The sequence below is a fragment of the Diorhabda carinulata genome, chromosome 2 (assembly GCF_026250575.1).
Source record: "Diorhabda carinulata isolate Delta chromosome 2, icDioCari1.1, whole genome shotgun sequence".
Classification (NCBI taxonomy): domain Eukaryota; kingdom Metazoa; phylum Arthropoda; class Insecta; order Coleoptera; family Chrysomelidae; genus Diorhabda; species Diorhabda carinulata.
This window is the reverse complement of record NC_079461.1, coordinates 27288055-27314542: the sequence shown is the minus strand read 5'-3', so window position 1 is coordinate 27314542 and position 26488 is coordinate 27288055. Positions and strand designations below refer to the sequence as shown.

General features: G+C 30.0%; 3 protein-coding genes and 1 long non-coding RNA gene across 8 annotated transcripts; 2 read left to right on the top strand and 2 right to left on the bottom strand.

The window, feature by feature from the left end:
- Nucleotides 1–643: 643 nt before the first annotated feature.
- On the top strand, nucleotides 644–11722 carry LOC130904171 (uncharacterized). Of its 2 annotated transcripts, none has more exons than XM_057816768.1 (3): nucleotides 644–701; nucleotides 9694–9839; nucleotides 11435–11722. In XM_057816768.1, the coding sequence occupies exons 2-3, from the start codon at nucleotides 9696–9698 to the stop codon at nucleotides 11576–11578; spliced, it is 288 nt and encodes a 95-aa protein (XP_057672751.1). In that variant the 5' UTR covers nucleotides 644–701; nucleotides 9694–9695; the 3' UTR covers nucleotides 11579–11722. The 2 variants fall into 2 exon arrangements, with proteins under 2 accessions (XP_057672751.1, XP_057672750.1); XM_057816767.1 differs by lacking the exon at nucleotides 644–701 and adding an exon at nucleotides 7070–7265.
- Nucleotides 11723–13485: 1763 nt separating this feature from the next.
- LOC130904170 (V-type proton ATPase catalytic subunit A) lies at nucleotides 13486–21034 on the bottom strand. Of its 2 annotated transcripts, none has more exons than XM_057816764.1 (11): nucleotides 20912–21034; nucleotides 19846–19962; nucleotides 19408–19520; nucleotides 17897–18124; nucleotides 17642–17779; nucleotides 16645–16796; nucleotides 16435–16559; nucleotides 16057–16302; nucleotides 15607–15798; nucleotides 15302–15474; nucleotides 13486–14261 (listed from the first exon to the last, which is right to left on the bottom strand). In XM_057816764.1, the coding sequence occupies exons 2-11, from the start codon at nucleotides 19916–19918 to the stop codon at nucleotides 13860–13862; spliced, it is 1842 nt and encodes a 613-aa protein (XP_057672747.1). In that variant the 5' UTR covers nucleotides 19919–19962; nucleotides 20912–21034; the 3' UTR covers nucleotides 13486–13859. The 2 variants fall into 2 exon arrangements, with proteins under 2 accessions (XP_057672747.1, XP_057672749.1); XM_057816766.1 differs by having other exon boundaries at nucleotides 19846–19931.
- Nucleotides 21035–21773: 739 nt separating this feature from the next.
- On the top strand, nucleotides 21774–25308 carry LOC130904169 (uncharacterized). 2 transcript variants are annotated; one of them, XR_009060818.1, is made up of 2 exons: nucleotides 21774–21861; nucleotides 24212–25308. It is a non-coding gene; the product is annotated as an uncharacterized LOC130904169 (long non-coding RNA). The 2 variants fall into 2 exon arrangements; XR_009060817.1 differs by lacking the exon at nucleotides 21774–21861 and adding an exon at nucleotides 21959–22348.
- On the bottom strand, nucleotides 24946–26472 carry LOC130904168 (probable H/ACA ribonucleoprotein complex subunit 1). Of its 2 annotated transcripts, none has more exons than XM_057816762.1 (3): nucleotides 26194–26472; nucleotides 25463–25844; nucleotides 24946–25318 (listed from the first exon to the last, which is right to left on the bottom strand). In XM_057816762.1, exons 2-3 carry the CDS (start codon nucleotides 25841–25843, stop codon nucleotides 24971–24973), a joined length of 729 nt encoding a protein of 242 aa, XP_057672745.1. In that variant the 5' UTR covers nucleotide 25844; nucleotides 26194–26472; the 3' UTR covers nucleotides 24946–24970. The 2 variants fall into 2 exon arrangements, with proteins under 2 accessions (XP_057672745.1, XP_057672746.1); XM_057816763.1 differs by having other exon boundaries at nucleotides 24946–25328; nucleotides 26194–26367.
- Between the last annotated feature and the right edge of the window lie 16 nt (nucleotides 26473–26488).

Genomic DNA, 26488 nt, shown 5'->3' with positions numbered 1-26488 from the left:
GGAATAATGGGTTACATTCAGGAAAGTGCTACCAAGATAGCAAAAACCGTTTTTTCGGCCAACAATCTTTATTTACCATTCAATAAAAGGAAAAATAATAATTGACCAATATTATGCTGATGTTCTGACACGTTTTCATGCTGAAAACAACGGGATTTATTGAAAATAACATAATACGCAGTGTATTAACCCAAATGTAAATTATCATCATATATATTAAAAATTATTTTCTATTTTATGTCTTGTAATAGATGGAATTTTATAAATTTTTTTAACGAAATTTGTTTTCAAAAGCCAAATGTGTCTGGTCAAACCTTATTTTTTTTTAATTGTTAATGTAATTCCACATCTATACAGAGAATGCTTTTCATGATCCCTGTTAGACAGATAATTTTAAATATTACCTAATCGTGGATGAAAAGTATATTGTTATTTTCAAATCTATCATTTGACATTTAAAAATTGTCTAATATTACTATACAACTAAATAGATGTTACATAGCCTAAAAAATACGTTTAAATATAAAATAATGGAATAAAAGTGGGTCATATAGACCTCCTTGCTCGTCTCTAATCCCCCCTTGAAGAGAGTTTGTATCTTACTTATATAAACACATATAACCAGTTTCAAAATCGTATTCGTAATTCTCAGCATCTGTAAGTAGGAAAGTAATAGTGAAAGTGAACGGTGAATCTGTCCGGTAAGTTGTTTTCAAGAAGATAATGGTCTAACTAGCATGAAATTCTTAATAATTATAAGCAATTGTTTAATTCAAAATTTTGGTTAGGTCATATTCAAGATTATTTACCTCAAAAGAAATATTTAGACGAATTCCAATTCCTTTTAACGTTCATATTTATTTCGTATCGATTTGTATAACTGAATATTCTAACGACAAGAAAAACTTAATTTGCACGCAAATATTAAAAGCTTCTTCATATATGGAAAATTCTCCTCATTTTGTTTTATTTAAAATACGTTTAAAATTTCGATTACATAATTGTTAAGTTGATGGTAAAGAAATTTTTTATGTGGAAGTTGGAAGGTTTCACTTCGATAATGCTCAATACATGAGGTGTTTTTTAAACGACTTTCTACTGATAGACCAATAAAAGAATGTCCTTTATAAGGATTCATTAAATATTTTAACGATATTATCACTATTAGTAGAAAAACATTATCTTTATAAGAGGCATAACAAAATGCTCAACTCATAAGAGTTAAAATTAATCAAGAGAATTTACAACCGAAAATTATTTCATCTGTGATATTGGTATTTACTTTTCTACTTAACAATCTTTAAAAAAATTAAGATTACTATCATCAGTACAGAATAAATTGTAACAAAAGCACTTTGATTTGTCTTTCTTTATTTTATATTAAGTATTAGGTGTGGTTACGTCTTTTTTCCTAAAAGGAATAACCAATTCAAGTTTAACACTATTTTCGGGCACTTCTGTTCCATATTTATTAATAACTGACGATAAAATTATAATTTCATAAATTCTTTCCATTACTCTAACCCTGATTATCAGATATAACGAATTTTTTGTGCCCTCTCTAGGAATAGGAAACATCTATTAGTCTTTTCTTTTAAAAGATTTAAAATTCTAACTCTTCTTTTCTTATTCATCTTTGAATCCGTTTGCCTAATTCGTAACCACGCTTTTCCAATTTCAGAAAAGACGTTGCACTGCTATCCACTTAGGAACGCGGAGCACGATCTTTATTTACCTACTCCACGTTAAGAATTAGTTAAAGGCTCAATATTTTACAATGCAAAAAATGTGCAATCACTTGCCAATTGAAATCAAATCGATATCATCAACAATTTGAGGACATATTTACTGTACTTCTATTCTAATAATAATATTTAATTCCGGGAATGCTGCATATTGTTATACTAATTATTACCTATAATTTTGTTACTCATTGTGGTTTTCTACTGTATAATCGAATTTTATTTTATTTGTTCCTTTATTTTGTTATTTTTATGTTTGTTTTTAGCTTTTACAAGCTTTTGTCTACAAATTGTAACAATTTTCTTACTCTCTTCACTTCAACCAGTGAGGATTTTCTATTCACTTTCTTAAAAATAAGAATTCAGTTTTTCTAAAAGCGATCCCAATTCATATATTCCTAATTCAATTATCAAAATAGAACAGAAACATTACTTTTTAAATCCTTTATCTAGGTATTAATAAACGATCTCGATAACTTAAAAAAAAATCATTTTTGATACTGCAAAAAAATAATAAATAAGTTGTTTTCAATTAATATAAAAGAAGCGAAAACCATTTTCTAACCTAAAAACAATTCTCAATTCTTTAGAACTCATTAAAAGCATCCAAAGGAATATAGAAGAGTGTATCGTTTTGCCGTTACACCATTTAAATGTTTTGTCGCGGTCTCAGCCAAAGTAGTCTCTGTAACTATATAATCAAAACGTTTTTCCTCTAGAAACTTCAGCCATCCCGTATTTCAGACTTTTTAAAAGGAGTCGGATTGATGGATCGACAGTAAACACTGGGTTCTCCAGTATCGCAGCAAGAAAGGGGGGCACAATAGATCCTTTGGGTCGCAGTGTTTACGAGACCCCAATATCCATACATACATACACGGTCTCGGCCAAAGTAGTAGTCTATGTAACTGTATAATCTCAAATCAAAACTTTTTTCTCACTTTTATTCACAAAACAAATATTTATACGTGGAATCTCCATTGGGGAGCCTGTCTATAACAGAACTAACCTAAAGAATGCAACAGTTCAACTACGTATTATTAAACTACAGTTGCAGCTGAATATGACATTGTTTTTTCCTTTTATTTCATACTGAGCAAGGGATTAATGCAAAATTTTCTTCACTTTCCAAAATCATTTTCTAAAAACATTCTAAATATCTATTACATGTATATTTGTTCTCTGAAGATGAACAAGGAAAGGACCTTGCTCCGATCAATGTTAATTTTTCAACTACAACTCAAAGTGAGGATTTTAAAATTCTATTTAAAGAAATTTCTTCTCAAAGGGAACAAAGCGTCTTTGAATATAATGATAATTATAATTAATAACATGGGATTATAGGAAAAGCCATTTTGACAAAATCTACATTATATGTCACCATTAATAAAGTGCTTTTAATTAAGGTGACGCTTTAGTAGCAAGTGAAAAAATTTTAAAAACTAGCGCCAGACATTATAAGAGTAGGATAGTAAATTGAATTCTTACTATTTCTATTTTAAAGAAACTTTTAAAACACAAATTCATTCGAAAATTGTATATAAAATTGTACTACACTAGCACTATTTCGGTGTGAATTCGAACAATAATTTGCTGTTTTCAGATGGACACTTTTTCAATTATTCTCCCATAAGAGATACGCATTCTTACCTCTACCCTCCATATTTCAATAAAGTTAGTGTCGTCTTTTCAATATTATTAAAATCGGCTTTATGGTTCTTCTGTTTTTTGAAAACAAAAAATTATCGGTTGTAATACATAACCAAATTCCCGGTGTTTGTTGTATAGTTTAGTTTTTTTGTTTTTCATTTTTGATTTGTATGTAATGTTAATTTTTTATCCTCATCAGAAAATTTGTTTAAATTAAATGGATATCATCTAATATTAATTTTTCAAAAACCTCATGATCAGCTCTGGCCAAAAGTGATTATTCCTCAATGAAGCTCTAATTTAATTTTAATAACTGTTACGTTACACTTGTTAATTGTTGCAATTTGTCAAAAATGTGTACGTTAGACTTGCATATTAAACAAATGATGTTTTGTTAGCTAATCTGCTAAGATCCAAAAAGAACGGTTGTTATTTTATACAGGTCCGCAAGTTCCCTTCTATAATTATCTTAAATACCAAGGAGACTTCAACTATTATGCTATTTATGTGGGACAAACATGTCAATATTTATAAGATAGATTAAGTAGGCATCAAATAAAACTGGATTAACTTTATTAGATATCAAAAAACATACATTCAATTATAAAAACTTCAAGTTGTTAGAAACAAAGTCAAATGCAAGGGAGAGGAAATTTTTAGATATGATTCATATACATAGAAACATGAATGCAATTAAATTTTTAGGAAGACCTAGATAAGGTGGCAATATTCAAAAAATTTTTTATAAAAAATACATAATAGACCCCAATTATCTTTAAAAACATATACGTTTACTGAAAAATTTCATGAATACTCACATATTTTGATAAAAACACAGACGTGGTATACCTACGCTTTAATTAGAAAGTTATTATATTTTCACAGAATTCGTCGCATCTCAAATAAATAATTAGAATCTCCTACGAGTACAAGATTTAATTTTTGTAATTTCATGTTGTGTACATTCACTATATAATACCACTTGAAAAAGAGAAAATTTACGAGAGTAAACTATATTCACATTTAGATATATTAATATGACTTAACCATATTATGTCACCTTGATTATTAAATATTAAACTTGGTCTCAATTAGTTGTCAAACTTAACATAAATTAATTCTTTAAACCAAAAAGATCACATCGCCTAAAGTTCGTGAAAGTGTACAGGAAACCTACTGACGTTTTACGTGAGTAGTAGGAACGTGATCCCATAATAAACAGAGAAGCTACCGACAGCATTGACACCAGTTATTATTTATTTGGTCAAGTAGAAAAGAAAAATGAAAGTAATGGACACTGTGAAATATTGAAGGTTGGGCAATAACGACTGGAAAGTTTCGGTCAATGCAAAACTAAATGTAATGATGGTGAAAATACTCTGAATTTGTTTGATAAATAAAAAAAAACATATTATTGAATTAGCTTTCCCGATAATTATTGTAGCCTCACAATAAACAAATAATAAATTTTAGTTATGAAGTAACGCAAACAATCATTTTCTGCTTAACATAAAATGTTCACGTAACATCTTAAAATATTTGAATATACAGAGTGGATTGCTTTCGAAAAAAAGTTTGTATCTCTACTCAAATTCAATATTTTAATATAATTCATCTCATTCTAATCAAAATAAACTGATGATAAACTTATGTGTTATAATCAATATAATAAAATGAAGATTTTAAATTATAATACTGAATTGATTAATATTTCACAGTTAACAATTTTGAACTTCTATAGCGAGTTGTTAAAATCTAGTAACTAACAAAATTAAATTATGTTTTACAAATATCCTTAATCAATATATTACGGGGGTTCTAAAGATGTCAACACTTTTCAATATAACTAGGGAAATATATTTCTGCACATATCGAAAGATTATCTCTAAAATTTCATCCATTTTGGACACTTACTTTCTAAAATGCAAAAAAATCAGTATCGAGCTGTCTCTGAATTTAATTCCGACTACGGCTAAAAGGAGTTAGACCAGTGCTTACCGACCTTTTTTGTGCCATGCCCTACCCAAGCCATCCTAGACTTTTTATGCCCTCCTATGTATCATAATTTTTAATATTTTCAAAACATATAATGAAAAACTTTAAATTCGAAATAATTTTAATGAATATTTTCTTTATAATAATTCAATATTTTAAATTTAGTGATATTTATGAACTTGATGCTTGCTGCATAAAGATATGATGTTAGATTCCAATTTGGTTAGCTTCAGTATCAAGTCTTCCCATTCTGTTATATCCAGCCAATTTCTTTTTTTACTAGTAAATCATTTACAGCACTAAATCCACATTCAGCTGAATATAAAGATGGAAACGGAAATGAAAAGTTGTCGCACATTTGGTTAAATTTCACTCTTTGATATCTGTTTCCTCCCAAAGCCATGCCATCCTTCCTTAACTTACTCATCATTTTGTAATTCTGCGAGTTCTTTTTGTTAATATATTTTTAACATAATGAAACCAATATCTGTTGCAAAGTTTCAACTGACTCATCATTTAGCATTTAGCATTTCAAATTATACTTTATTTTATGTAGCCTGAACTGAAATTAATAACTTACTAAGTGTGTGATCCAATTTTTAATTCATAAAGAAAAGGAGAACAATTTTCTTTCTTTCTTCACTTCATGTTCTTTCTCACAGTGTTCCATAAACTTATGCTGCAGAGAGGATAAGCTCTTGACAGATGATTAGCTCTAGCTGGTGCAGGCGCCGAATGTAGTCCTTTGACAGGTACTTCTTGGTAGTGAATAGTTTTCTGCATTCAGTACACTCGATTAATTTTTCTCTTTTATTTTTTCCATCATCCAAACTTTTGTCTGTATGTTTCTCCCGGACATGTTGTCTCAAAGTTTTATTTTGACAAAAATTATGGCCGCAAATGGCGCCATTATAATTTTCGCTCATTTTTTATGCATCCTAAACACAATCAAAACAACAACTTATACCCGTAACAGCTTTTAAAAACTGAATATCTCTAGTGGCTTTCCGTCGTGGCTCCATCTATATTTATTTCAACGAAAATACGATTTATTTGTTTTAAAAGAAAAATATCCGTTTTGCGCGTGGCAGAGCGCATGCGGTACCTATAGATGCTTGTACTTTTTCTTCAATATTACATTACATTACGCTTGTCACTAGACAAACAGAATGGTAACTCGTTCCTAAACAGTAAATTGCTTCATTAACCGTTTATGTTATGAAGTTATGTTATTAATGTTTTCGGGGAAAACCGAAGATGTTGCTTGCTATGGTTCACGGTTAGAAAAGGACAAATTACGTCTTTAAATAGAAAGTCCGGTTGACATGAAGAAATTGCATGCAATTTATCGCAAGATCAAAATATTGCATAGACGAATATTTTACGTTTCTTGACATTAAGGCCGCTTGACATGATGCAATACAATATGCAGACTCAATATTTCTTGATCAAGGGCATGCGCAGATGAAATTCAGCTGATTGTTTCATGCAAAATTTGGCAATTGCAGCATTATCGGTTTTGTGCCATTTGTATTGTGTGCAAGTTTCAATTCTAGGGAGAAATCCAGTTACTTTTTGCTTAACAATCAACCAAATGTCAGTCTCTGATTAGCTGATTTTCATAAGACATTGTGATTAGTTTTACGAAAGTCAGCTAATCTGACATTTGGTTGATTGTTAAGCAAAAAGTAACTAGATTTCTCCCTAGAATTGCAACTTGCACACAATAAAAATGGCACAAAACCGATAATGCTGCAATTTCCAAATCTCGCATGAAACAATCAGCTGAACTTCATCTGCGCATGCTCTTGATCAAGAAAAATTGAACATTGTATTGCATCATGTCAAGAGACCATAATAATAATTTCCAAGCCATCGGTTTGTATTCAAATATTGTTATTAATCGGATTTTTTCATTTTACAAATTATGCGGCACGGTGTTTATTTTATTGTTTCTCATATTATATTATATCCTTGAGAAATGTCAGAAGCTCCATTAAGTCATATAATTGCGAGTTCTAATAATCATTACGAAATAATCAGTTTTATGAATATTACCTACTTAGGTTACATAATTTTTGATGTGTAGCTAGAGTAGATATAAATATTTGTTTCTTCATTTATCTGAATTATCGTTAAATTTCAATGCATACATTTCAATGAAGAATTCTGTGAAAATATAATAACTTTCTAACTAAAGCAAATACCACGTCTGTACTTTTATCGATTAAATATGTGAATATTCATGAAATTTAGCTATAAATGAATACGTTTATATGTTTTTAAGGATAATTAATATTGATTTTAGGTGTCTCTTATGTATTTTTATAGAAAATATTTTTAACGTTGCGACCTCATTTAGGTCTTCCTAAAAATAGTTTTCATGTTTCCATGTACATGAATCATTTCTAAAAATTCCCTTTCCCTTGCATTTGACTCTGTTTCTAACAACTTGAAGTTTTTATAATTAAATGTATGTTTTTTGATATCTCATAATGTTAATGCAGTTCCATTTGATGACTACTTAATCTGTCTTATAAATATTGAGATGTCTGTCCTACGTAAACAGCCTAATAATTGTTACAAGTAACTGATATACAAATATAACTTCTTCCATTTTAGTTACTAATAGATTATATCATGCAAAGAATACAACTTTAGAGCATTGCTTCGATTTGGCATTGATGTTTTGCAGATCACTTAAACTTTTCTAGAAACTTGAAGGCACACATCACTGACAGAGAGCAATGAACGAGAAACTCTTTGGACGCAATATCAAATAATGGAGCCAACTGGTACACGGATGGTTCCATGATGAATAGCTTGGTCGGAGTAGGCTTCTGTAGAGAACACCTCAAAATAAGTGAATTTTTTTCGCTCGTGAAACATACTACAGAAGTATATATAATCGACGCAATAGAAACAGAGTAATCTCAAGCTAGTCAGACAGCACAACTTCTATAAAAGTCATAACGGCTAAAACAGTGTGCTCTAAACTTGTGCTGGAGTGTAAAATGGTCCTACAAGAGCTCTGAGGAGATGGAAATACCTGGCATGAGATAAGTTAAAACACATATATATGGTCCTCCACAGCAGTTACAAGTGCGAGGTTTGGTATATAGTTTTAAATTGGTCGCGACGGGACTATGCGAAGTCCTATATGTGTGACGGTCTTTGACCCTCCACTTATTCAACTTTGGAACCATGAATATACAAAAGAACTCATGTCAAACAATATATTTAAAAATTGGAATAATTTCGTAAGGATAATAATGCACTTCGTTCAAAGCAAACTTGTTAATAACAGTTTGAAACAAATTGAACAAAATCAAACAAAAGTAAAACTCATTCTTAAAAAACATCGAGTTTTTCCCAAGACACAATTTTCCCTGTTAATAGCCATAAAAATGGAACTTTCTAAAAACTTATAAGCATAACAGTCTTATTGAATGTTGTAGAAAAGAGATTTTGAATGCTTGTAGTCCGAAATGACGTCGTCTGCTAATTTGATAATCATAAAATGGCAGTCGAACTGAGAACCTCATCCTGTTAGTATGGTTGGGTTGTTAAATGCTTCTTTTGTAGTTCTTTGAGGTAATAGAGACAATATTCCATTGCCAGCTGCCCATGAAAAATGCATCATTTGTATTGCACTAAGTTATATATCGAATCGATCCTTCTGTACAGAGCTACTCGTACTATAAACAAAACAATAATGAAAAAACTGGAAATCTCTAAAATGTGAATATTGAGAAGAATACTACGAATATAATGGACAGATAGAATCGCAAATGAAGAAGTTTTGGTAACTTAAAGAGAATTATTGACTACCATAAAAGCCCGCAAATTAGAGTCATGTAATGAGGGGACAGCGATACGAATTCCAGAGATTGATTATGCAGAGAAATATAAAGGGAAAGAGAGGTATAGGACGATGAAGAATATCATGGCTGCGAAACTCAAAGGAGTGGTTTAACTGCACATCAAACCAATTGTTTTAGCAGCTGTGAATAAAATACAAATAGTCATGATGGTCGCCAACTTTCGCTCGAAGGTGGCACCTTAAGAAGAAGAATATATTAAAGTTCCTTAGAAAATAATTTGCAGAGGTTGAAGGTACTAAATAAATACAGTTCCTCTCTTTGTCTAATGTATAAAGTCATGCATAGCTTGAATTCAGTTGAAAACAAATAATTATTCCACTTAAATGATACATTTTGTATTAGTACTTTAAATTCTACAATTTAAATAATAAAATCTTGAGTAAACGTCCTTAAACGTTAATAATTGTATTTTTTATTTACAGAAATGGAGATAAAATGCTTCATCTTTCTATTTCTCGTTGGTGTAGTTGTTGCCTTTCCCCAAAAAGAAGGAAATGCATACACACAAGAAGCTATTAAACAAGCACAGAATACATTTTTAATTCCTAAAGATGCTCAAATACAAAAGGTAAGTTCCTGCATATATACTTTTCTTAATAAACCTCAAAAGGAAACATATTCTGCATTTCTTTAAAGCCCATATAAAGTGTGTTCATAAAATATCTATGATGTCCTTCAATTTAAAGTCGTTTGAATTATAGCAAACTAGAGTGTGGTAAGACTACTTTTTTATCTATCCAAAGTGGAATTAAAGGTAAAGAATTAAATCAAATAGAATATAAACAGTTGACTGTTTTTTTTTACATTTTTCATTGCAAATACTTGTAATCTAAAAAAATAAAAAACAATTTACATTCAAGACCCGGTAGTGTAGGAATCCTAGTCCTCTTCTGTTGATTCTGGTTCAATAAGCATATTCATTAGAAAATACAATTTCTACAGTCTCTTTTAATCTTTTTGATCATTATTTGTAGTGTTCCTTCATGTTAATTGTGTAACCTTATCTTTTGTAGTAAGTACTCAACCCTATACGTTTAAAATATTTAAACAAAACTTCATTTCACTAATAAATAAAAACAAATACCAATAAATTATAAATAAAACAATACCTACCTTCACAACACACACTGATCGTTTCAATCTCTACGTCGCTGGCACTCAAATTCGAAGTTTTTTGCACCGATAATGTAGCTAACTAAATTAATTTTTAGTTTGTTATATTATACTTTGAAGCTTTAAAATAATACTGATAATAAAACACTCGTTTCAAAGATGTATTTAATTAACTCAATCTGTAAGCACTGTAGGTGTAGAAGTAAAAAGCAATCAGATAAATCGTTTAACTAATTTTATTGAACAATTTATTATTTATAATGATAATAAGGAGCGAAGAACTACATGCTAGATTCCCAACTAATTGAAGATAAAGGAGGTGTCAAAATAAACCTAAGGTCACCTGGTAAACACTGGAATGGTTGGATACACTGGGTCACGCACAGATTTTGCGTGAATTTGAAAAGTTCATATGGTCAACAGTTAGACTGATTCACTGTGTACTTGTTGTTAAAGTGAAGTGTAAGATGGTAAACATAAAGAACCCTTTCAATAAAACCAATATATATCCATTTGACAGAAATATATTTAATGAAAAACACTGAGGAACAATTGAGCTCTGTTGACGATAATGAACACTTGACAGTGCCAATTTAAGAGACCAAAAACACAGTTGATGAGGATAATGAGAATTAATGAAAAAGTGCCACGTTAGGGTTCACTAATATTTAATCAGAGAAGCTTGTTGTTATCCCACAACCACTATCCCATCTCTATTGAACAGGTTGAAAAAAACGGCCCTCATACATTGAGATTATTCTTACAACTAAATAATTATTAAATATAGAAACTAAATTTGAGGTCAATGGAATAGATAAGTTTTGAATTATGAGGAATAAAAAAAAGTGACCTACCCGGTGATCCTACTCGTTCTAGTCTATTGAAATTGAAAAAATAGTCAACTTATTGGCTGATAAATTGATCCAGTGCCTATTTTTATTACTTAATATTAAACAGTTTAAAATAACGTTTAAGATTTACAATTTCAACAGCTTTATTTTAACTGCTCTTTATTTGCTAAAAGATGAATAAATAAATCATTTCTTCTAGGTACAAGAAGGCATTGAAATTGGGGCCTATGAAAGCATACCCGGAAATCAAAAGGTGAATCTATTTGAAATCTTGGGCGATCAATTTCCCCCTGAAGTAGTGAGCAATCTTCAATCTCAAATTGATCAAGTAGGAAGAAGCTGAATGTCATGTGATATGAGTCAATTGGAGTTTGTCTCTAAATCGCGAGCAAACTTTCTGTTGTCCATTTAAGTTTTATGATAATTGTAACAATAATGCCTGTACATATTTTTATATTTTTTTAAATCCATTAAAACTTTATACAAACCTCTTGGTGGTATCATTATTTAAAAAAACCATACAGAATTCTGAAATAAATTAAATAACAATAATATGGTAGAATAAAGAGCTTAATAAAAATGATCACTTTAGTGTTATTATAAAAGCAAACGACTAATAGAGCAAACATTCAATTATAACCTTAAATTTCCCGGCAGGAGACTCTTCTTCAGGAAGTGGTAATCGGCCTCAGTTAAAGTAGTTCAATAACTGGTACTGAGATGGGGCAAACAATTAATATTAAATTGGACGCCACCAGCTTTTTAACCGGACACGATTATCCAAATAAATATTTATTGGTAAGAATAATAAAAAAAAGTTTCAGCAACAAATGAATTACCCATTAAATGCGTATCCAAAAGATCACAACGAATAAAAGCAATTATAAATTAAAAACAACTCAGATTTATGTATATTAAAGATAAGACTGAGACTTATCTATGGAAATTCGGGATGATTTCAGCCTTCAACTGAATTCCCAGTTGATGGATTTGAATTTGTTGGTTTGTGGTGTACCGGTTGAGTCCTTTGGGTTTGGTTGAAACTAAAACCTGGCAGCTGTTGAACAGCGAATATAAAGAATAAAATCACCACAAATTTACTTCGACTTAAAGTTTGGATAGGTAGAGAAGAATTCGAATACATTCCGAGGTTTTATTGTTATCATTGAATGAAGTGGGTGGTCGATAATAAATTAATTTAGGATAAAAAAAATCAGAATTGACTATTATGCCATGGCATCTTACAGAATTTAAAAATAATTAGAACGAAAACAATAGATATTGTTATGAAATTACCCTCTGATTATTTTGAAAACACAACGTCTAAAGCCAGATTTTCTTGTTGTAAATATTATTTGCTCTGATTTAATGGCATTGACGTTAAATTTCCACTAATGGAGCCAGTTTTGTAAAAAATTTAGATGATTTTGTACTTTTTCTGCAACTACAGTTGGGTCTACATCTGTTGCTGATTGCCGTGTCGTCTGCAAAGATTGCTATGAAGGTATCGACTGTGCTTGGAACGTCTGCTGTGAATATCAGATACAGAAATGGACCTAGAACGCTACCCTGAGATTCTTCATAGTGTAGTAATTTGAGTAAGTATCTTCAACTTTGACTTGAAAGTAACGGTTGGTGATATGAGATTTTAAAATAAAGTATAGGTGTTCCGTTGAATGTAGTTTCAGTTTGTGGAGGAGACCATCATTCCAGACTCTGTTGAACGCCTTTTTTATATCGAGAAATACTCCACCACACACTTTTTTTTAAGGTTGTTTTAATTATGGTAACTATCCTGTGGCATTGTTGATTTGTGGAGTGTTTGCATCTGAAACTGATTTGGTGCTGTGGTATGAGTTCGTTTATGGGAACAACTGTTTGGATTTTACGTAGAAGTAGTATTTCTAGTACTTTTGACATTATTGGGATTAGGCTTATAGGGCGATATGAACTAGCTTCTGTTGCGGGTTTGCCGGTTTTTGATTCATAATAACCTGGGCATACTTCCATATAAATAAATAAATAAAAATAATTAATTACTACTTTACTTAATAGTAACCTAAATATTATAAAACTTTGGAAACTTCCAAAAAAAAAGTTCCCTCGCGGGGACTATTTTCTAAACGCTAGGCCATCTAGAGTTCCCACTTGGCGCACTTTTATTACTAGCCAAGCTCAATATACTCTATAAATTTGAGCGAAATCGGTGATGAGTAGGCGGCCTCTCCTTGTTAGATTAAAACAATAAAATAACGGAACATAGTCGTAATTTTATTTACCAAATGGTTAAACAAATGGAATAATTCTAATTCTAGATTTTTAACTAAACTATATATTATTATAATATGTATATACATATAAACATTTGTTTAATGATTGTAAGAACGTTAAGATTTTCAATAAAACACACTATAAACGGTAACTCTGAATCTATTTGTTCAGCTCACTACTACATTTATGACAATATAACATAAACTGAGTAACAACTAGTTTTAATACTTTTTAACAATGGATGCGCAAAATATGTTTTAAAATATTGCGATTTTCAAAATATATAGGATAAAAAATTTCATTTTTATTTATTCTTTATTGATATTGCTGGTAAATATCCAAAATGAGTAAATTTAATCTTCCAAGTTCCTGAAAGCTTGTTGTATATCTTCATATAATTGATCAAAATCTGCCTTAATTTTAGCTTCCCCATCTTTAACTGGATCTTTGAATTTCATACTACTTAGTTGGTACAAAATGTTGCTCATGGAATCTCTTATTACACTCCATGTGATTTTATTTTCAGATTGTGCAGTAGACTCTACAGCATGTCGTGCCATATCATATAATCCAATCATGTTTCTAAGCATACCAACCGTTTTGTAAAATGGACAGAATCTATCATATGAAGAATAGGAATTTTGTTGTAGAAAATCTTCTTTAAGAAGCCTAGCTATTTCCAAAGTGATTTTATCAGTTTCTGCCAAAGAGGCTTTACCTACTAACTGTACAATTTCAGCAAGATCGTCTTCTTCCTGTAAAATATAAAAAAATATTAAAGATGCCTCAAATGGGGACACCACAAAATAAAGAATGATAATTCCAAACAATCAAAAATTCAAGTTTGAGATGACAAACAAAAGTAGTTTTTAAAATTTTGATAAAATAATAAATACCATTCCAATAAATTACAAAATCATCAATAACCAATTAATGGAGTTGAACAAACGTCTTGAAATATAATCTGATAGTAAATGTTTTAAGACTTATTATGAGATAAGTAGCTATAGATTCACTTCCAAATGTATTGATTCAATGTGAATGATAGCAGGGTTAGATAAGAAATATGAGCCTGGAAAAACACAACAAATTATTCTACTAGTCAAATCGCTACCAAATTAATGAGCTTCCCTGTTATAATCTTAAAACAGACATGATAGTGTTTAGAAATATCATATTTTATTAAGTTTGAGTGTCAGGTCACACAGAAATCAAAAGTAATTGCATGTTAGCAGTACATTCATATAATTTCTTTGGAACTTTGATACTACCACATCTAAAATATATTTGGATCTAAGCAAAAACAAATTACACCTTCTCCCTCACTTCCTTATAGAACACTAATGAGTCTAGCAAAAACTGACAAGGATAGTTTCTGTGGGGTGGAGGATGAAACTATAACTCACAAAGTTCTATAAAGCCTAGGCATTGCAATCATTCAAAATATGTCTCAGACAATGAACTTATAGACGTGAAGATCTTACATAAATAAATAATCAAGAATATTGGAGCTCCAGATTTAGAAGGCGAGCTGTTTAACAAAATCACACATCTGGACAATACTGAAAAAGAAGAGTTGGTAAATCATCCTTCCCAAGTATCAAACATCTCCATTAATTATGTATGTCTCAAGTTAAAAAGCATTATATAGGAGAATATTTTGGTGACAGTGGAATGTAACCTTCAATAAAATCTATCTATGTAACTCATATAATATCTCTAGAATAGTTTTAACTTGAGTAGGAATAGATGTAATAAGTGCTACTGCACTAGCAATTCTCCTTGGTTCACTTACTTGAAGAATTTCTTTAACTTTAGTTCTAAGAGGAATAAATTCAACGAAATTCTTGTCATAGAAATCATCTAATGCTTTCAAGTATTTTGAATAAGATCCAAGCCAGTCTACAGATGGAAAGTGTTTACGTTGGGCAAGTTTCTTGTCCAAACCCCAGAAGACTTGAACAATACCTAAAAATAAATACATATAATTATGTTGAATGATCATTTTTGCAAATAATCAAATACTGTGATTTTTATATTGATTATTGGAAATATTCCATTTAATTTCAAAATTTTATTTAAAAAAATAATTCAATTTACCAAGAGTAGCAGTAGTGACAGGATCAGAGAAGTCACCACCAGGAGGTGATACAGCTCCTACAATTGAAACGGATCCCTCCCTATCAGGATTACCCAAACATTTTACACGACCAGCACGTTCATAGAAAGAAGCTAATCGAGCACCCAGATAGGCAGGGTAACCAGAATCGGCAGGCATTTCAGCTAAACGACCTATAGACAAAGCAAAGCATGTAAAATGTGTGAATAACATTATTATTAGTATTATATTGAAAAGCATAAATATTTTCATGAATAAATGAATTTAATAAATTACGTATTTTTTAATAGAATATATCTTTGCCTTTTGACTTAATTTCAAATTACTACATGAATATCAAAATACAGTTCTAACTATATACGATTTTATCATTAATTATAGTTACAATGAAATTCATATAATTCTATTTTATATATAATTTATTATTTTACCTGAAATTTCTCTTAAAGCTTCTGCCCAACGAGATGTAGAGTCAGCCATCATGGAAACATTGTAACCCATATCACGGAAGTACTCAGAAAGAGTGATACCAGTGTAAATGGAAGCTTCACGAGCAGCTACAGGCATGTTAGAAGTATTGGCAACCAAAGAAGTTCTTTTCATAATAGATTCAGTTTGTCCATCAATTTCGACAGTTAATTCTGGAAAATCTCTCAATACCTCAGACATTTCATTTCCTAAAAAATAGTACAGGTAAAATATTAATTTATTGGATTTATAAGATATATTATATTATATTATATTATAAGATATTGATAAGCAGTCTCACAAGAAAATTAAATAGCAATACTCTGCCTTTTTGGACTTACCTCTTTCACCACAACCAACATAAATGATAATGTCTGAATTGGAATATTTGGACAAAGATTGGGAAATTACAGTTTTTCCACAACCAAAAGCACCAGGTATAGCTGTGGTTCCTCCTTGTACACAGCTAAAATAATTATTGATATCAATTATTTCAAACAGTTTACTGTATGCAGAATAAGTTATCAATTGTTGGATATAAATATACTTACGGGAACAATGCATCTAGAACACGTTGTCCAGTTAATAGAGGATGATTAGCTGGTAATTTTTCACTAACTGGTCTAGCTTGACGTACTGGCCAAACTTGCAACATAGTATATTTTGTACGTTCTCCGTCAAATTCGGTTTCTAATACAACTTCCTGGAAGAAAATGGAACAAAGATAGGTCAAGAAAGTGAAATTAGATATTGAATAATCTCAAACAAAGCACTGTATAAAAGAAACAAAAATGTTAGCTAGTTGAGTTTGCTATATTTAATTGAAAGACAGCAAATTCTTCTTGTATGCATATAAGTACTATTTGGAGAACTTGAGATAAATTTTTAGATTTTATTATTCCAAGTTTAATAAGTTTGTATTCAAATAAATTTCAGTGTATTCTCATCCTCCAATATTATGAATGAAATATTCCCAGAATAAAGATATAAATACCCAAAATAGAGATATAAATAACCAAGAATGAATGATTTAAGGATTTCGCGACCATCTTCCAATATATGTACAGTTTTTGGGATGTTAGGTCGTAGTTTCTTACTCTTAATGTTTCGCCAACACCAGAGGTTAGCTTTGCAGCAGCTGCGATCAGTTTGAGTAGTTTGCTAGCAGTTAAATATTATCAACATTGCTGTAGTTCTTAATTATACGAATATATATATATATATATATATATATATATATATATATATATATATATATATATATATAGAATGTTTTGTAGCCCAAAAAATAAACTAGCAACATAACCACTAAACTGTCACACTTCTTTATAACCATGTAACAAAATATTTATAAAAAATACTGTTAACTATCTGTAAATGAAATGTAGAAACTGTCTCACATCTTACAACTAAATGATCAATTATTTTTTGGATTTCTGGTTTGATCCATACATTATCATCATACTTAAGCAAGTATGCAAAATTTATATTGTTAGATTATAGATGAAAAGTGGTAAACGATACAATAATAACAATATTAGTACTTACATCAACTGTATAGTTTCCAGGTTCTGCCACGTATGTTACAGTTCCCTTAGCTTTAGGTGGCAGGAGCATTTTGTGTTTAACCAGAGTATTTTCATGTACTATACCATATATATCACCACCAGTCAAATGGGATCCCAACTATCAAAAACATATAATGATTTTTTTTTGCATTATGATTTTTTATCAGCCACAAATCATATTTTACTAACAATCAAGTTTTTTAGTTTACCATTATAACAAATATAAACATTATACCTTAATATTGATAGGAGCAAAGTCCCAACTAGAAGTTCTAGAAAGAGCTGGAACGTTGATACCTTTGGGGATGTATATACTTTCAGTTTTGTCACAAATATCTTTTAATGGACGTTGAATACCATCAAAAATTGAACCCATAATACCAGGTCCTAATTCTACTGAAAGAGGTTTCCCACTTCTTAAAACAGGATCCCCAACAGTTACACCAGACGTTTCTTCATATACCTAAGAAATTTTGGTGTGGGTTAGATTTTGATTAAGATTTACTGTGTACAAAACATTGATTTTATATCAATGGCATAGAACTTCATACCTCAAAAAATAGCTAAAATAACTTTTACACGTCATTAGTTGGTTAAACTTGTAACTCACAATATTAAAGATACAAAAAAAGAATCTCAATCATATTGCGGTCTATCTATTTCATTCAATACATGCCAAAAGGAAAAATAATGGTGAAACTTAGCTCTAAAGATATTTTTTGTCTCCCCAGAAGAATAAAAACAATTTCTACCTGAATGAATGAGCACGACCGATTATATAGTGCTCAGCTACCAATTGATGGCATAAAATTTCATCAGCTTCAAGAACTCAAACAAGATATATGAAAGGATATTATACATTCTACAACAATTTAACACACAATCCTTAGCTCTTCAGTTGCTAGTAATAAGTACTGTAATATACATGTTGAAAGACAAGGATCTTGTTCAATAATTTAAGAAGAAATACTCTTATCTGCCATTTTTTCATTGATTAACTCATTTATTAGCCCATTTGGTCATCATAGCATTAAAAAAACTAAAATTCAACTCTTATACCTAATAAGCAGCATTCCATTTGTTCAGTTCATACATAGAGCAGGGATTACTCTGTGTTGGGACTGAACAAAGGAAGTGCTGTTTTAGACTGAATTTCAATTTTTTTTTCTCTTTTTTAGGACTAATAATGACTTAATTGGGTAAAATGCAACTCGCCACAGCCAATTAATAAAAAATTAGGTAGACATAAACATTTCTTCTTATGTGATTGAAAAAGATCCTGAAAAAATTTTATATTTTATAATTTTTAACATTAAAATATCTTTAAAAGACTTTTTCTCCATTAAGAAAACCTCTGATATCTAACAAAGTTATAAGTAATGAATACTCGTAACTAAAAATTGTGGATTGCAACTCAATTTGATGACAAGTTAGAAAATCTTGTAAGTCATAATTAAAAACCAAAATATAAATTTTCTAACATTATAGGATTATGCATACTTGTTATAAAATGTAATAAATCAAGGTACTGAATTCTAAGTAACAATACTTTTAAAAAGCTGAAAATGTTTTTGCTTCTCTGGTAAAGTTTGTATGTTTTTAATTATGTAGTTATCATCTAGACCATCAATATATGATCCTGACTGTTCAAACTAGAATTGCCATTACTAGAAGGATCATTAAATTATAAAAAAAAGACAAAACACTCAAACTATTATACTTTTATTAAAAAAATCAACAATTTACCTGAATAGTAGCCATATCTCCTTCTAATCTAATAATCTCTCCTACTAACTCGAAATATCCTACACGTACAAGTTCGTACATAGCAGATCCAGACATTTTTTCAGCAGTAACGACTAAAAAAAATGTTTATGGCTAATATCATTTCAGCATAAAATAAAATCATTATAACTATCACTTAGTACATTAATTGTTGAACTCCTTCAATTGCTCTTTATAATTTGACTGATAATGATAACATTAATTTTATTTTTCGTTTGTTTTTCTTGTTTCTTTTAAAGAAACTTACATTACATATATTTCATAGAATTAGTAAACTTAATCCTACAATAATAACAATAATATATTTCATTACAGAGTTAAAAGTGTTCACGGATATAATTAATTTGACTTTTATTTGTAAAAATCTAATAAAACAAAAATATAATAAAAAGTATTTACCTGGACCAGAAACAGCATGGACATAACCGAAGTTTGTTTCTCGTTCTTCATCGCCTACTTTTCCTTTCGACATTTTGTTATAAGATCTAAGAAATAATTGAGATAATAATGTATTAACTGAAAAGAGAATATCAGGTGATCATCATGATGAAAATTTGATAAATAATTTTGAAAGTTAAGTATTTTTCAATGGGAAAAAACCTGGGTGAAGGACTCTTTGAGAAACCTAATTCATTAATACTTGTTACGTTACATAGACTTTTCATTTTAAAATATTATGAATAAAAAATTCTATAAAGACATGAATAAATTACAGGTAATTTATGAAAATATCTGTACATAGGACGCAGAGTACATTGTTAATTTTACAGAATATCTAAGAAAATTTAGAAAATTATTATTATTAAGAATATTCCTTAAGCCTATAATTTGTGAAAAAATAAATCAAACAGTAACAAAATAGCTATTTAAGTACTTTGACAATAAAGTCAGTACCAAGTAGCACAGAAGACCATTACTCCACCCCAAGGAAAAATTATTATATAAATTACATAGTAAATTATGATAATAATATAATGTAATAATATTACAGCCCAGAATAAGAAAGAATTATTTTAAAGTTACAGAAAATAGTATAAAGTTTAGTGCATAGAAGAATTAATTAGATTTAAGGGGACAAATTAATGATTAGCATTATATCAAGTAATTTTCTGTGGCAAACGAATTCATTAAATGCCAACCCCTTTACATACGCTCACAAGTCATGTGATTTTTTAGTTATGAATGTCATAATTTCTGTTATGCATTTCTATTTCCCCAAGTTATATTAATGTTATTATCTGATATATTAAGATTCCTCAATATAATTTCAATTATAATCATAGAAAATAAATCTAGTAGGTGTTATTCTAAATGAAATAATATTAGTAACATACAATATTTATAATTGTTGGTTGTCTGGTTCCATTTACGATAACATTTTCGACAAATATGAAATATTCATTTGTTAAATATCCGAACAAAAATGTTTGATTTACTTTTAAACGGTAAAAAATATAAAACTTACATTATTAAACTTCAGCAACCAAACACTATCACAACTATCTACTTGTAAGTGTGAATGGAATCGATTAACAACTAATAAAATTTGTAGGTTGTCATAAGATAAGTCAGCTGACAGACTCAGTGTGCTTACTAATCAATAGAAAAGCTATTATAAAATTTTTGAAAATGTTCTAAGAAAAAATAGACAGCTGTATATTACAGTGACAAACTTCCTGGTATTTTATCGTTACATTTATTCAAGTTTAATCCATGAGTTCAATTAAAAATAATTGAATATTAATATATTATACTCTGATTTGACCATCAAAGTACATTTACATATCACTCTAGGGGCGTGTACAACAACACACCGTCAACTTTACAGCGCGTTTTAAAAAGTAGATGAATGGAAAGTGTACTCTACGTACTGTTCCAAACTATATTATAAAATTCTTGTCGAAATAAATACGTAACATTTAATTTTTACTGCAAAATGTGAAAGATATTCCCACTATTGCCTCAATCTTTTTCTGGATCTTGGTCATCAGCTAAATAATAATGCAGATTCAGCTGTACCCACTCCTATATATTTATTCCGTAGCAAGCCTTTCTTACATCCCAACGTAAGCCTTACAGAATAAAAATTTATATCAAATCAACCAAACCTCCCATTAAATCTTCCTAACGTAATGAAAAAAACGAACCCATACACCATATTATGGAGCGTAGGGGTTTCCATACAGCATTATATCTCTCTCAATATTTCCTATGTTTAATGGAAGATTATGGACATAGAATTAAGTTATATATATATATATATATATATATATATATATATATATATATATATATATATATATATATATATATATATATATATATATATATATAAGTAAAGTTCTTAACAATTTTTCAAAACCTGGAATGCACTCATCACTCATCAGATATCAAAATTTGTTGGTCGTATACGAGGTATGTAAAAAATATGAATTTTTGTTAACGAAAATTATTGTCAGATATCCAAAATTATCCATCTGCCATGAAAAAATTTTTTTTTGTGTTTATCAACTTCTCTGTATCAGCATTGTTAGGAGATGAGCAATTTGCGTATAAAACGATTTGTTATTTAGGATCCATGTGATAGCAAACGTCAAATCGCTAGTTAGATTTTATAAAATACAAGAAATGACGGTTCGGTTAAGTAATGAGGAAAAAATTGAAATAATGTTGATTGTGGGAAATAAATATAAGACTCATCGAGAAGCAGCAGCTATATTTAACAACAGACAGTTTCAAAAATTATAAATAGATTTAAGGCGTCTGAAAGTATTCACAATAATTTTAATAAAAAACGCCAGAAGAGGGTTGCCAGTGAGGACACGCAATTACAAGTGATGTTATCTGTAGTAGAACACCCTAAATGTCATTGAGAAAAATAATGTCTTTGATTTGAAATGAAGTAAGTAGAGGTACAATGGCAAATATTATAAAACCCCAGTTTGTGCATACATTGAAAGATAGAGAATAAGACAGACGGTTTGAATTCTGCTCGTTGATACAAGGAGAGTTAGAGGAGTATCCCTTTTTAGTAAGAAAATGTGAATCTATAATTCCATTTGATGGAATTATAAGTTCACAAAATTGTCGCTGGTGATGTGACAGTAATCCTCACTTTACCATCAAAACACGAGACCAATATTCAGTCAAGATCAACGTATGGTGTGGTATTTACAAAAATACAATTACAAAATGAATTATACAATGATTTTATTAGGGAACTATCCCTAATAAACCGTCAACGTGCATGGTTCCAACAAGACGGTGCTACATGCCATACCACAGTAGCTGTGAGGGAATACCTTGAATCCACTTCAATAACAAAGTAATACACAGATATTCGCACATTTTTTGGCCGGCTAAATCTCCAGACTTAACCCATCTGGATTATTTCTTATGGGGCTACTTAAAACATAGGGTTTACCTGTAAAGGCCTTTTCAAAATATTGATCATTTGGAAAGGACAGTTCAGAGGCATGTCAGGAAATTATTGCAGATATAATCTTGCATGTATTAAGGGAATTTAATAGACAAACCACTAAATGTTGGTGGATAGTGGAGAGATGGTGGATATGTTGAGGCTTTAGTCAATCGAAACGAAAAATAAATGTTTTTACTTCCATTTTTTTATTATCTTTCGTTCAAATATTGAAAAGTAACTATTTGAAGGATTCATTATATTGTTATGAATGTTATTTACTACTTATTAATCAACTAATTTATCTTTTTATTTGCAAAATAAAATATTAGGTATGATATGTATGCATTAACTATTCAATTGCAATATACATTGTTGCATCACTTGATAATGAATCGAAAGGTTATCATGTCTTTCAATAAAATAACTCATTACAAGATGGCAGAAGGGCAATATTGGATGTCTGACAATAGTTTTCAATCGTGATCAACATTTTTTTTTTATATGACTGATAAAAGTTGTCTGATGTGTGCAACTATAACTCCATAGCAAAATTAAACCAGTATGCATGGAATTAAATATTATTATTAAAATAAAAGTAGTTTACAGAGTAGACGGCATTTTCCAGTAGTAAATACCCTTTAAAATTATTGCAGAATGTGGAATAAAATGATATCGATTTCATTTCAATTGGCAAGTGATTTTGCATTGTAAAATATTGAGCCCTAAACTAATTCTGAACGTTGAGTAGGTAGATGAAGGTAGTACTCCGCGTTCCTAAGTGGATAACGGTGCAACGACCTTTCTGAAATTGGAGAAGAAATATTAGTATCCAGCGGATCCTGCAAAGTATGGGAATTATTGAGTTAAGTGAATATCGAAAAACCGCCGAAATTAAAGAAAAAATATTAAACAAATCAATCAAATATAATTATCTTTTATATAACTGCTCAATAACAATAATTGAACATGTAAAATCATAAAAATTATCATATATTATGGAAAAATTAACCTACGAAAATAGTAATAAAAATCAAAATTTTTGTTGATCAAGTTTTAGAGTTGAAGTTTCTTAAACAATCTATTGAACTTTAATTACATTGTGGAATAGTGCACATCCCCCATAATATATGCGAATACAATTACAAGGAACGTAGGATTATATAAGTTGTTATCAATTGTTAAGAAAATAAAGCCAGACGCTTAACACATAGATGTACGGAAAAAATAAACTCATTAAGAACCAGTTGGAAGAAAGTTGCCAGTTTATTCTATTCTATGTTCAATCATCTTTTCATCTTATTCAATAGCAAGTTCATAACAGGATAGTAGAAATTTGTCCTTAAGTTTTAGCTGATGCCGCAGACCCTTTTCTATTGGAGTTTGTGAATTCAATGTTGTCAGCGAGTCTGTGCCCAACAGGTGTGATAAAGACATAGCTGTCAAGCCTACTAGACAATACCCTACATCGTTTACTGCTTTTGGGCAGGCTTACATCAGGGGATGCCAGGCACCCCCGTCAATCCGCCCATGAAAATTACTCAGAAGAGATACTTAAAATTTCTATTGCCTACTTTTTTGATAGAAGATGGTTTTGTATGGTATTGCTGAATGGTTGACTATAATTTTTTCTTTTAAGTACAGAATTTGTGAAAAAAACGCCTGTTTATGGGTTTAAAACTTTTTCAAACATATTTTAAATGTGTAAACGTTTAGAAGAAAACATTCATGACCTATAATAACTAAAAACTAAAATGAAACATATAACATTATTTGGTTACTTACCTTAATCACACTTTTTTAATAAATAAAACAAATAGTAGATAGACCATGCACTAAATCTAAGCTTCACTTTAAAAATGAATTTTGTAAAAAACATGAGACCCTAAAAGCTTCAGGGGAATCCCAAAACCAGTGTCAATATTAACCATAGATATGTGAGCTCATAAGATTTCAGTTACCATTGGATGATTTGATTTTAGACATCAGTTAGAAGGTTTTTGAGCTATATTAATACCAACTTTGAAATGTTGGGTTAGATCACTCAAAATTAATGGAAATTGAAAAAATACGACAAATAATATACTTAAAACTATTTTATTTCTTTTATTTATTAAAAAAAAAGTGTACAAGAACTATCTGTTCTTCAACGCCTTCTCGATGTTTATTTCCTTCATAAATATTACCATCTTTTGCCTCCTCCTCCGCCTCTTCCAAATCCTCCAGAGTTTCTATTAAAATTACCTCCACCACTATTTCTTTTAAATCCACTACCAAAACTTCTGTCACCTCCTCCTCCTCTTCTATCACCACCGCCAAAACCGCCTCTTCCCCTATTACCAAAACTTCCTCTACCTCCTCGTCCGCCACCACGACCACCACCGCCGCCACGTTTTTTATTACCACTTGACGCACCAGGCAAAAACCTTTGAAGTGGCAGTAGTTTTGATGGATCTATGAACAGCTGAAAGTTACATATTATGGAAAATAGAATCATTATTGAAATTTCATTATTTGTATTCTATAAAAATTAAATTTTGGAAAAATCAATAAATAAAATTTAAAATATAAACATCAAGACATAATTATAAATATTACCTTTTGATTTTGATTGAAGCTACTAGCTTTTACATCTTCACTCAATCTTATGCTGACCCAGTAATTTCTTATGTTTCCAAATATTTCATCAATTTTTCCAATTTGATTTTTATTTTCTAAATAGATAGGAGCATTAAAGTAAGGTACATCTTCAATTTCAACCTTGCACACTAAATCATCTTGAACTGATTTTTCAAAGTATCCCAATGGTATAACTTGCTCAGGTGGACCTTGATCAAAATTTCTTCCTCCGCCAAATCCTCCTCGACCTCCACCACGACCGCCTCCACGACCACCTCCACCAAAACCTCCGCGTCCGCCCCCTCCTCTAGATCCTCCACGATCCCTATTTCCAAATTTATTATTTCCTCTAAATGACATCCTAAAAATTCAATGTTAACGTTAATAAGTTTCATTCATCTACAGATAAATTATTAACACTTAGTTTCCAAAGAAAAATTTATTTTAATTTTCTTCAATAGTGTACAACCAAATAAAAATTCATAGCTTGGAACATTAAAAAAAGCAAATTTAGTATTTCATAAGAGTTTTGTTGTATCTATATTCTTGTACCTATAATTAATCTTAATTAATTAATTAATTTTTTGTGGCTATTGGCAATCGATAACTGTTCAAAATATCTATCATTTGAAAACAATCTTGTGATTTCAAATTTATTTAAAGATGAAAGTAAATGATTACTGAACGTATGGATGTTTGAATATACTTACTTTTGTTGCTCTAAAAAAAACTAAGCTTAAAAAAATTGTACAGGATCAAAATTAATAAAAATAAACAAACAATGGTATAATCAACACAGAGTGTAAAATTAAAGAGGTTATATTACACGAAGTCACATTTTCCCATATAGCTTGGTTCTACTTCTTTTTTATATGTATGTATCTCTAATGTGATGTACTATCCAATTTGTTCCTCCAACCTAAAAAAATGTTGAATAACTAGGTGTAAATTTTAATTTCATTGACTTTTCAGATATACGCTATTGACTGCCATCAATAAATTGTT

What these genes read in the sequence shown, in the direction of transcription:
- LOC130904170 (XM_057816764.1), bottom strand. Translation starts at nt 19,918, where the DNA reads ATGTCGAAAGGAAAAGTAGGCGATGAAGAACGAGAAACAAACTTCGGT. An exon ending in TTGCTCCTATCAATATTAAG is followed by an intron (nt 17,780 to 17,896) that starts GTATAATGTTTA and finishes TGTTTTTGATAG; the next exon opens with TTGGGATCCCATTTGACTGG. An exon ending in GTTCTAGATGCATTGTTCCC is followed by an intron (nt 16,560 to 16,644) that starts GTAAGTATATTT and finishes TAATTATTTTAG; the next exon opens with CTGTGTACAAGGAGGAACCA.
- LOC130904168 (XM_057816762.1), bottom strand. Translation starts at nt 25,843, where the DNA reads ATGTCATTTAGAGGAAATAATAAATTTGGAAATAGGGATCGTGGAGGA. An exon ending in GCTTCAATCAAAATCAAAAG is followed by an intron (nt 25,319 to 25,462) that starts GTAATATTTATA and finishes AGCTGTTCATAG; the next exon opens with ATCCATCAAAACTACTGCCA.
- LOC130904171 (XM_057816767.1), top strand. Translation starts at nt 7,229, where the DNA reads ATGTCAAGAGACCATAATAATAATTTCCAAGCCATCG. An exon ending in TAATAATTTCCAAGCCATCG is followed by an intron (nt 7,266 to 9,693) that starts GTTTGTATTCAA and finishes TTTTATTTACAG; the next exon opens with AAATGGAGATAAAATGCTTC. An exon ending in AAGATGCTCAAATACAAAAG is followed by an intron (nt 9,840 to 11,434) that starts GTAAGTTCCTGC and finishes CATTTCTTCTAG; the next exon opens with GTACAAGAAGGCATTGAAAT.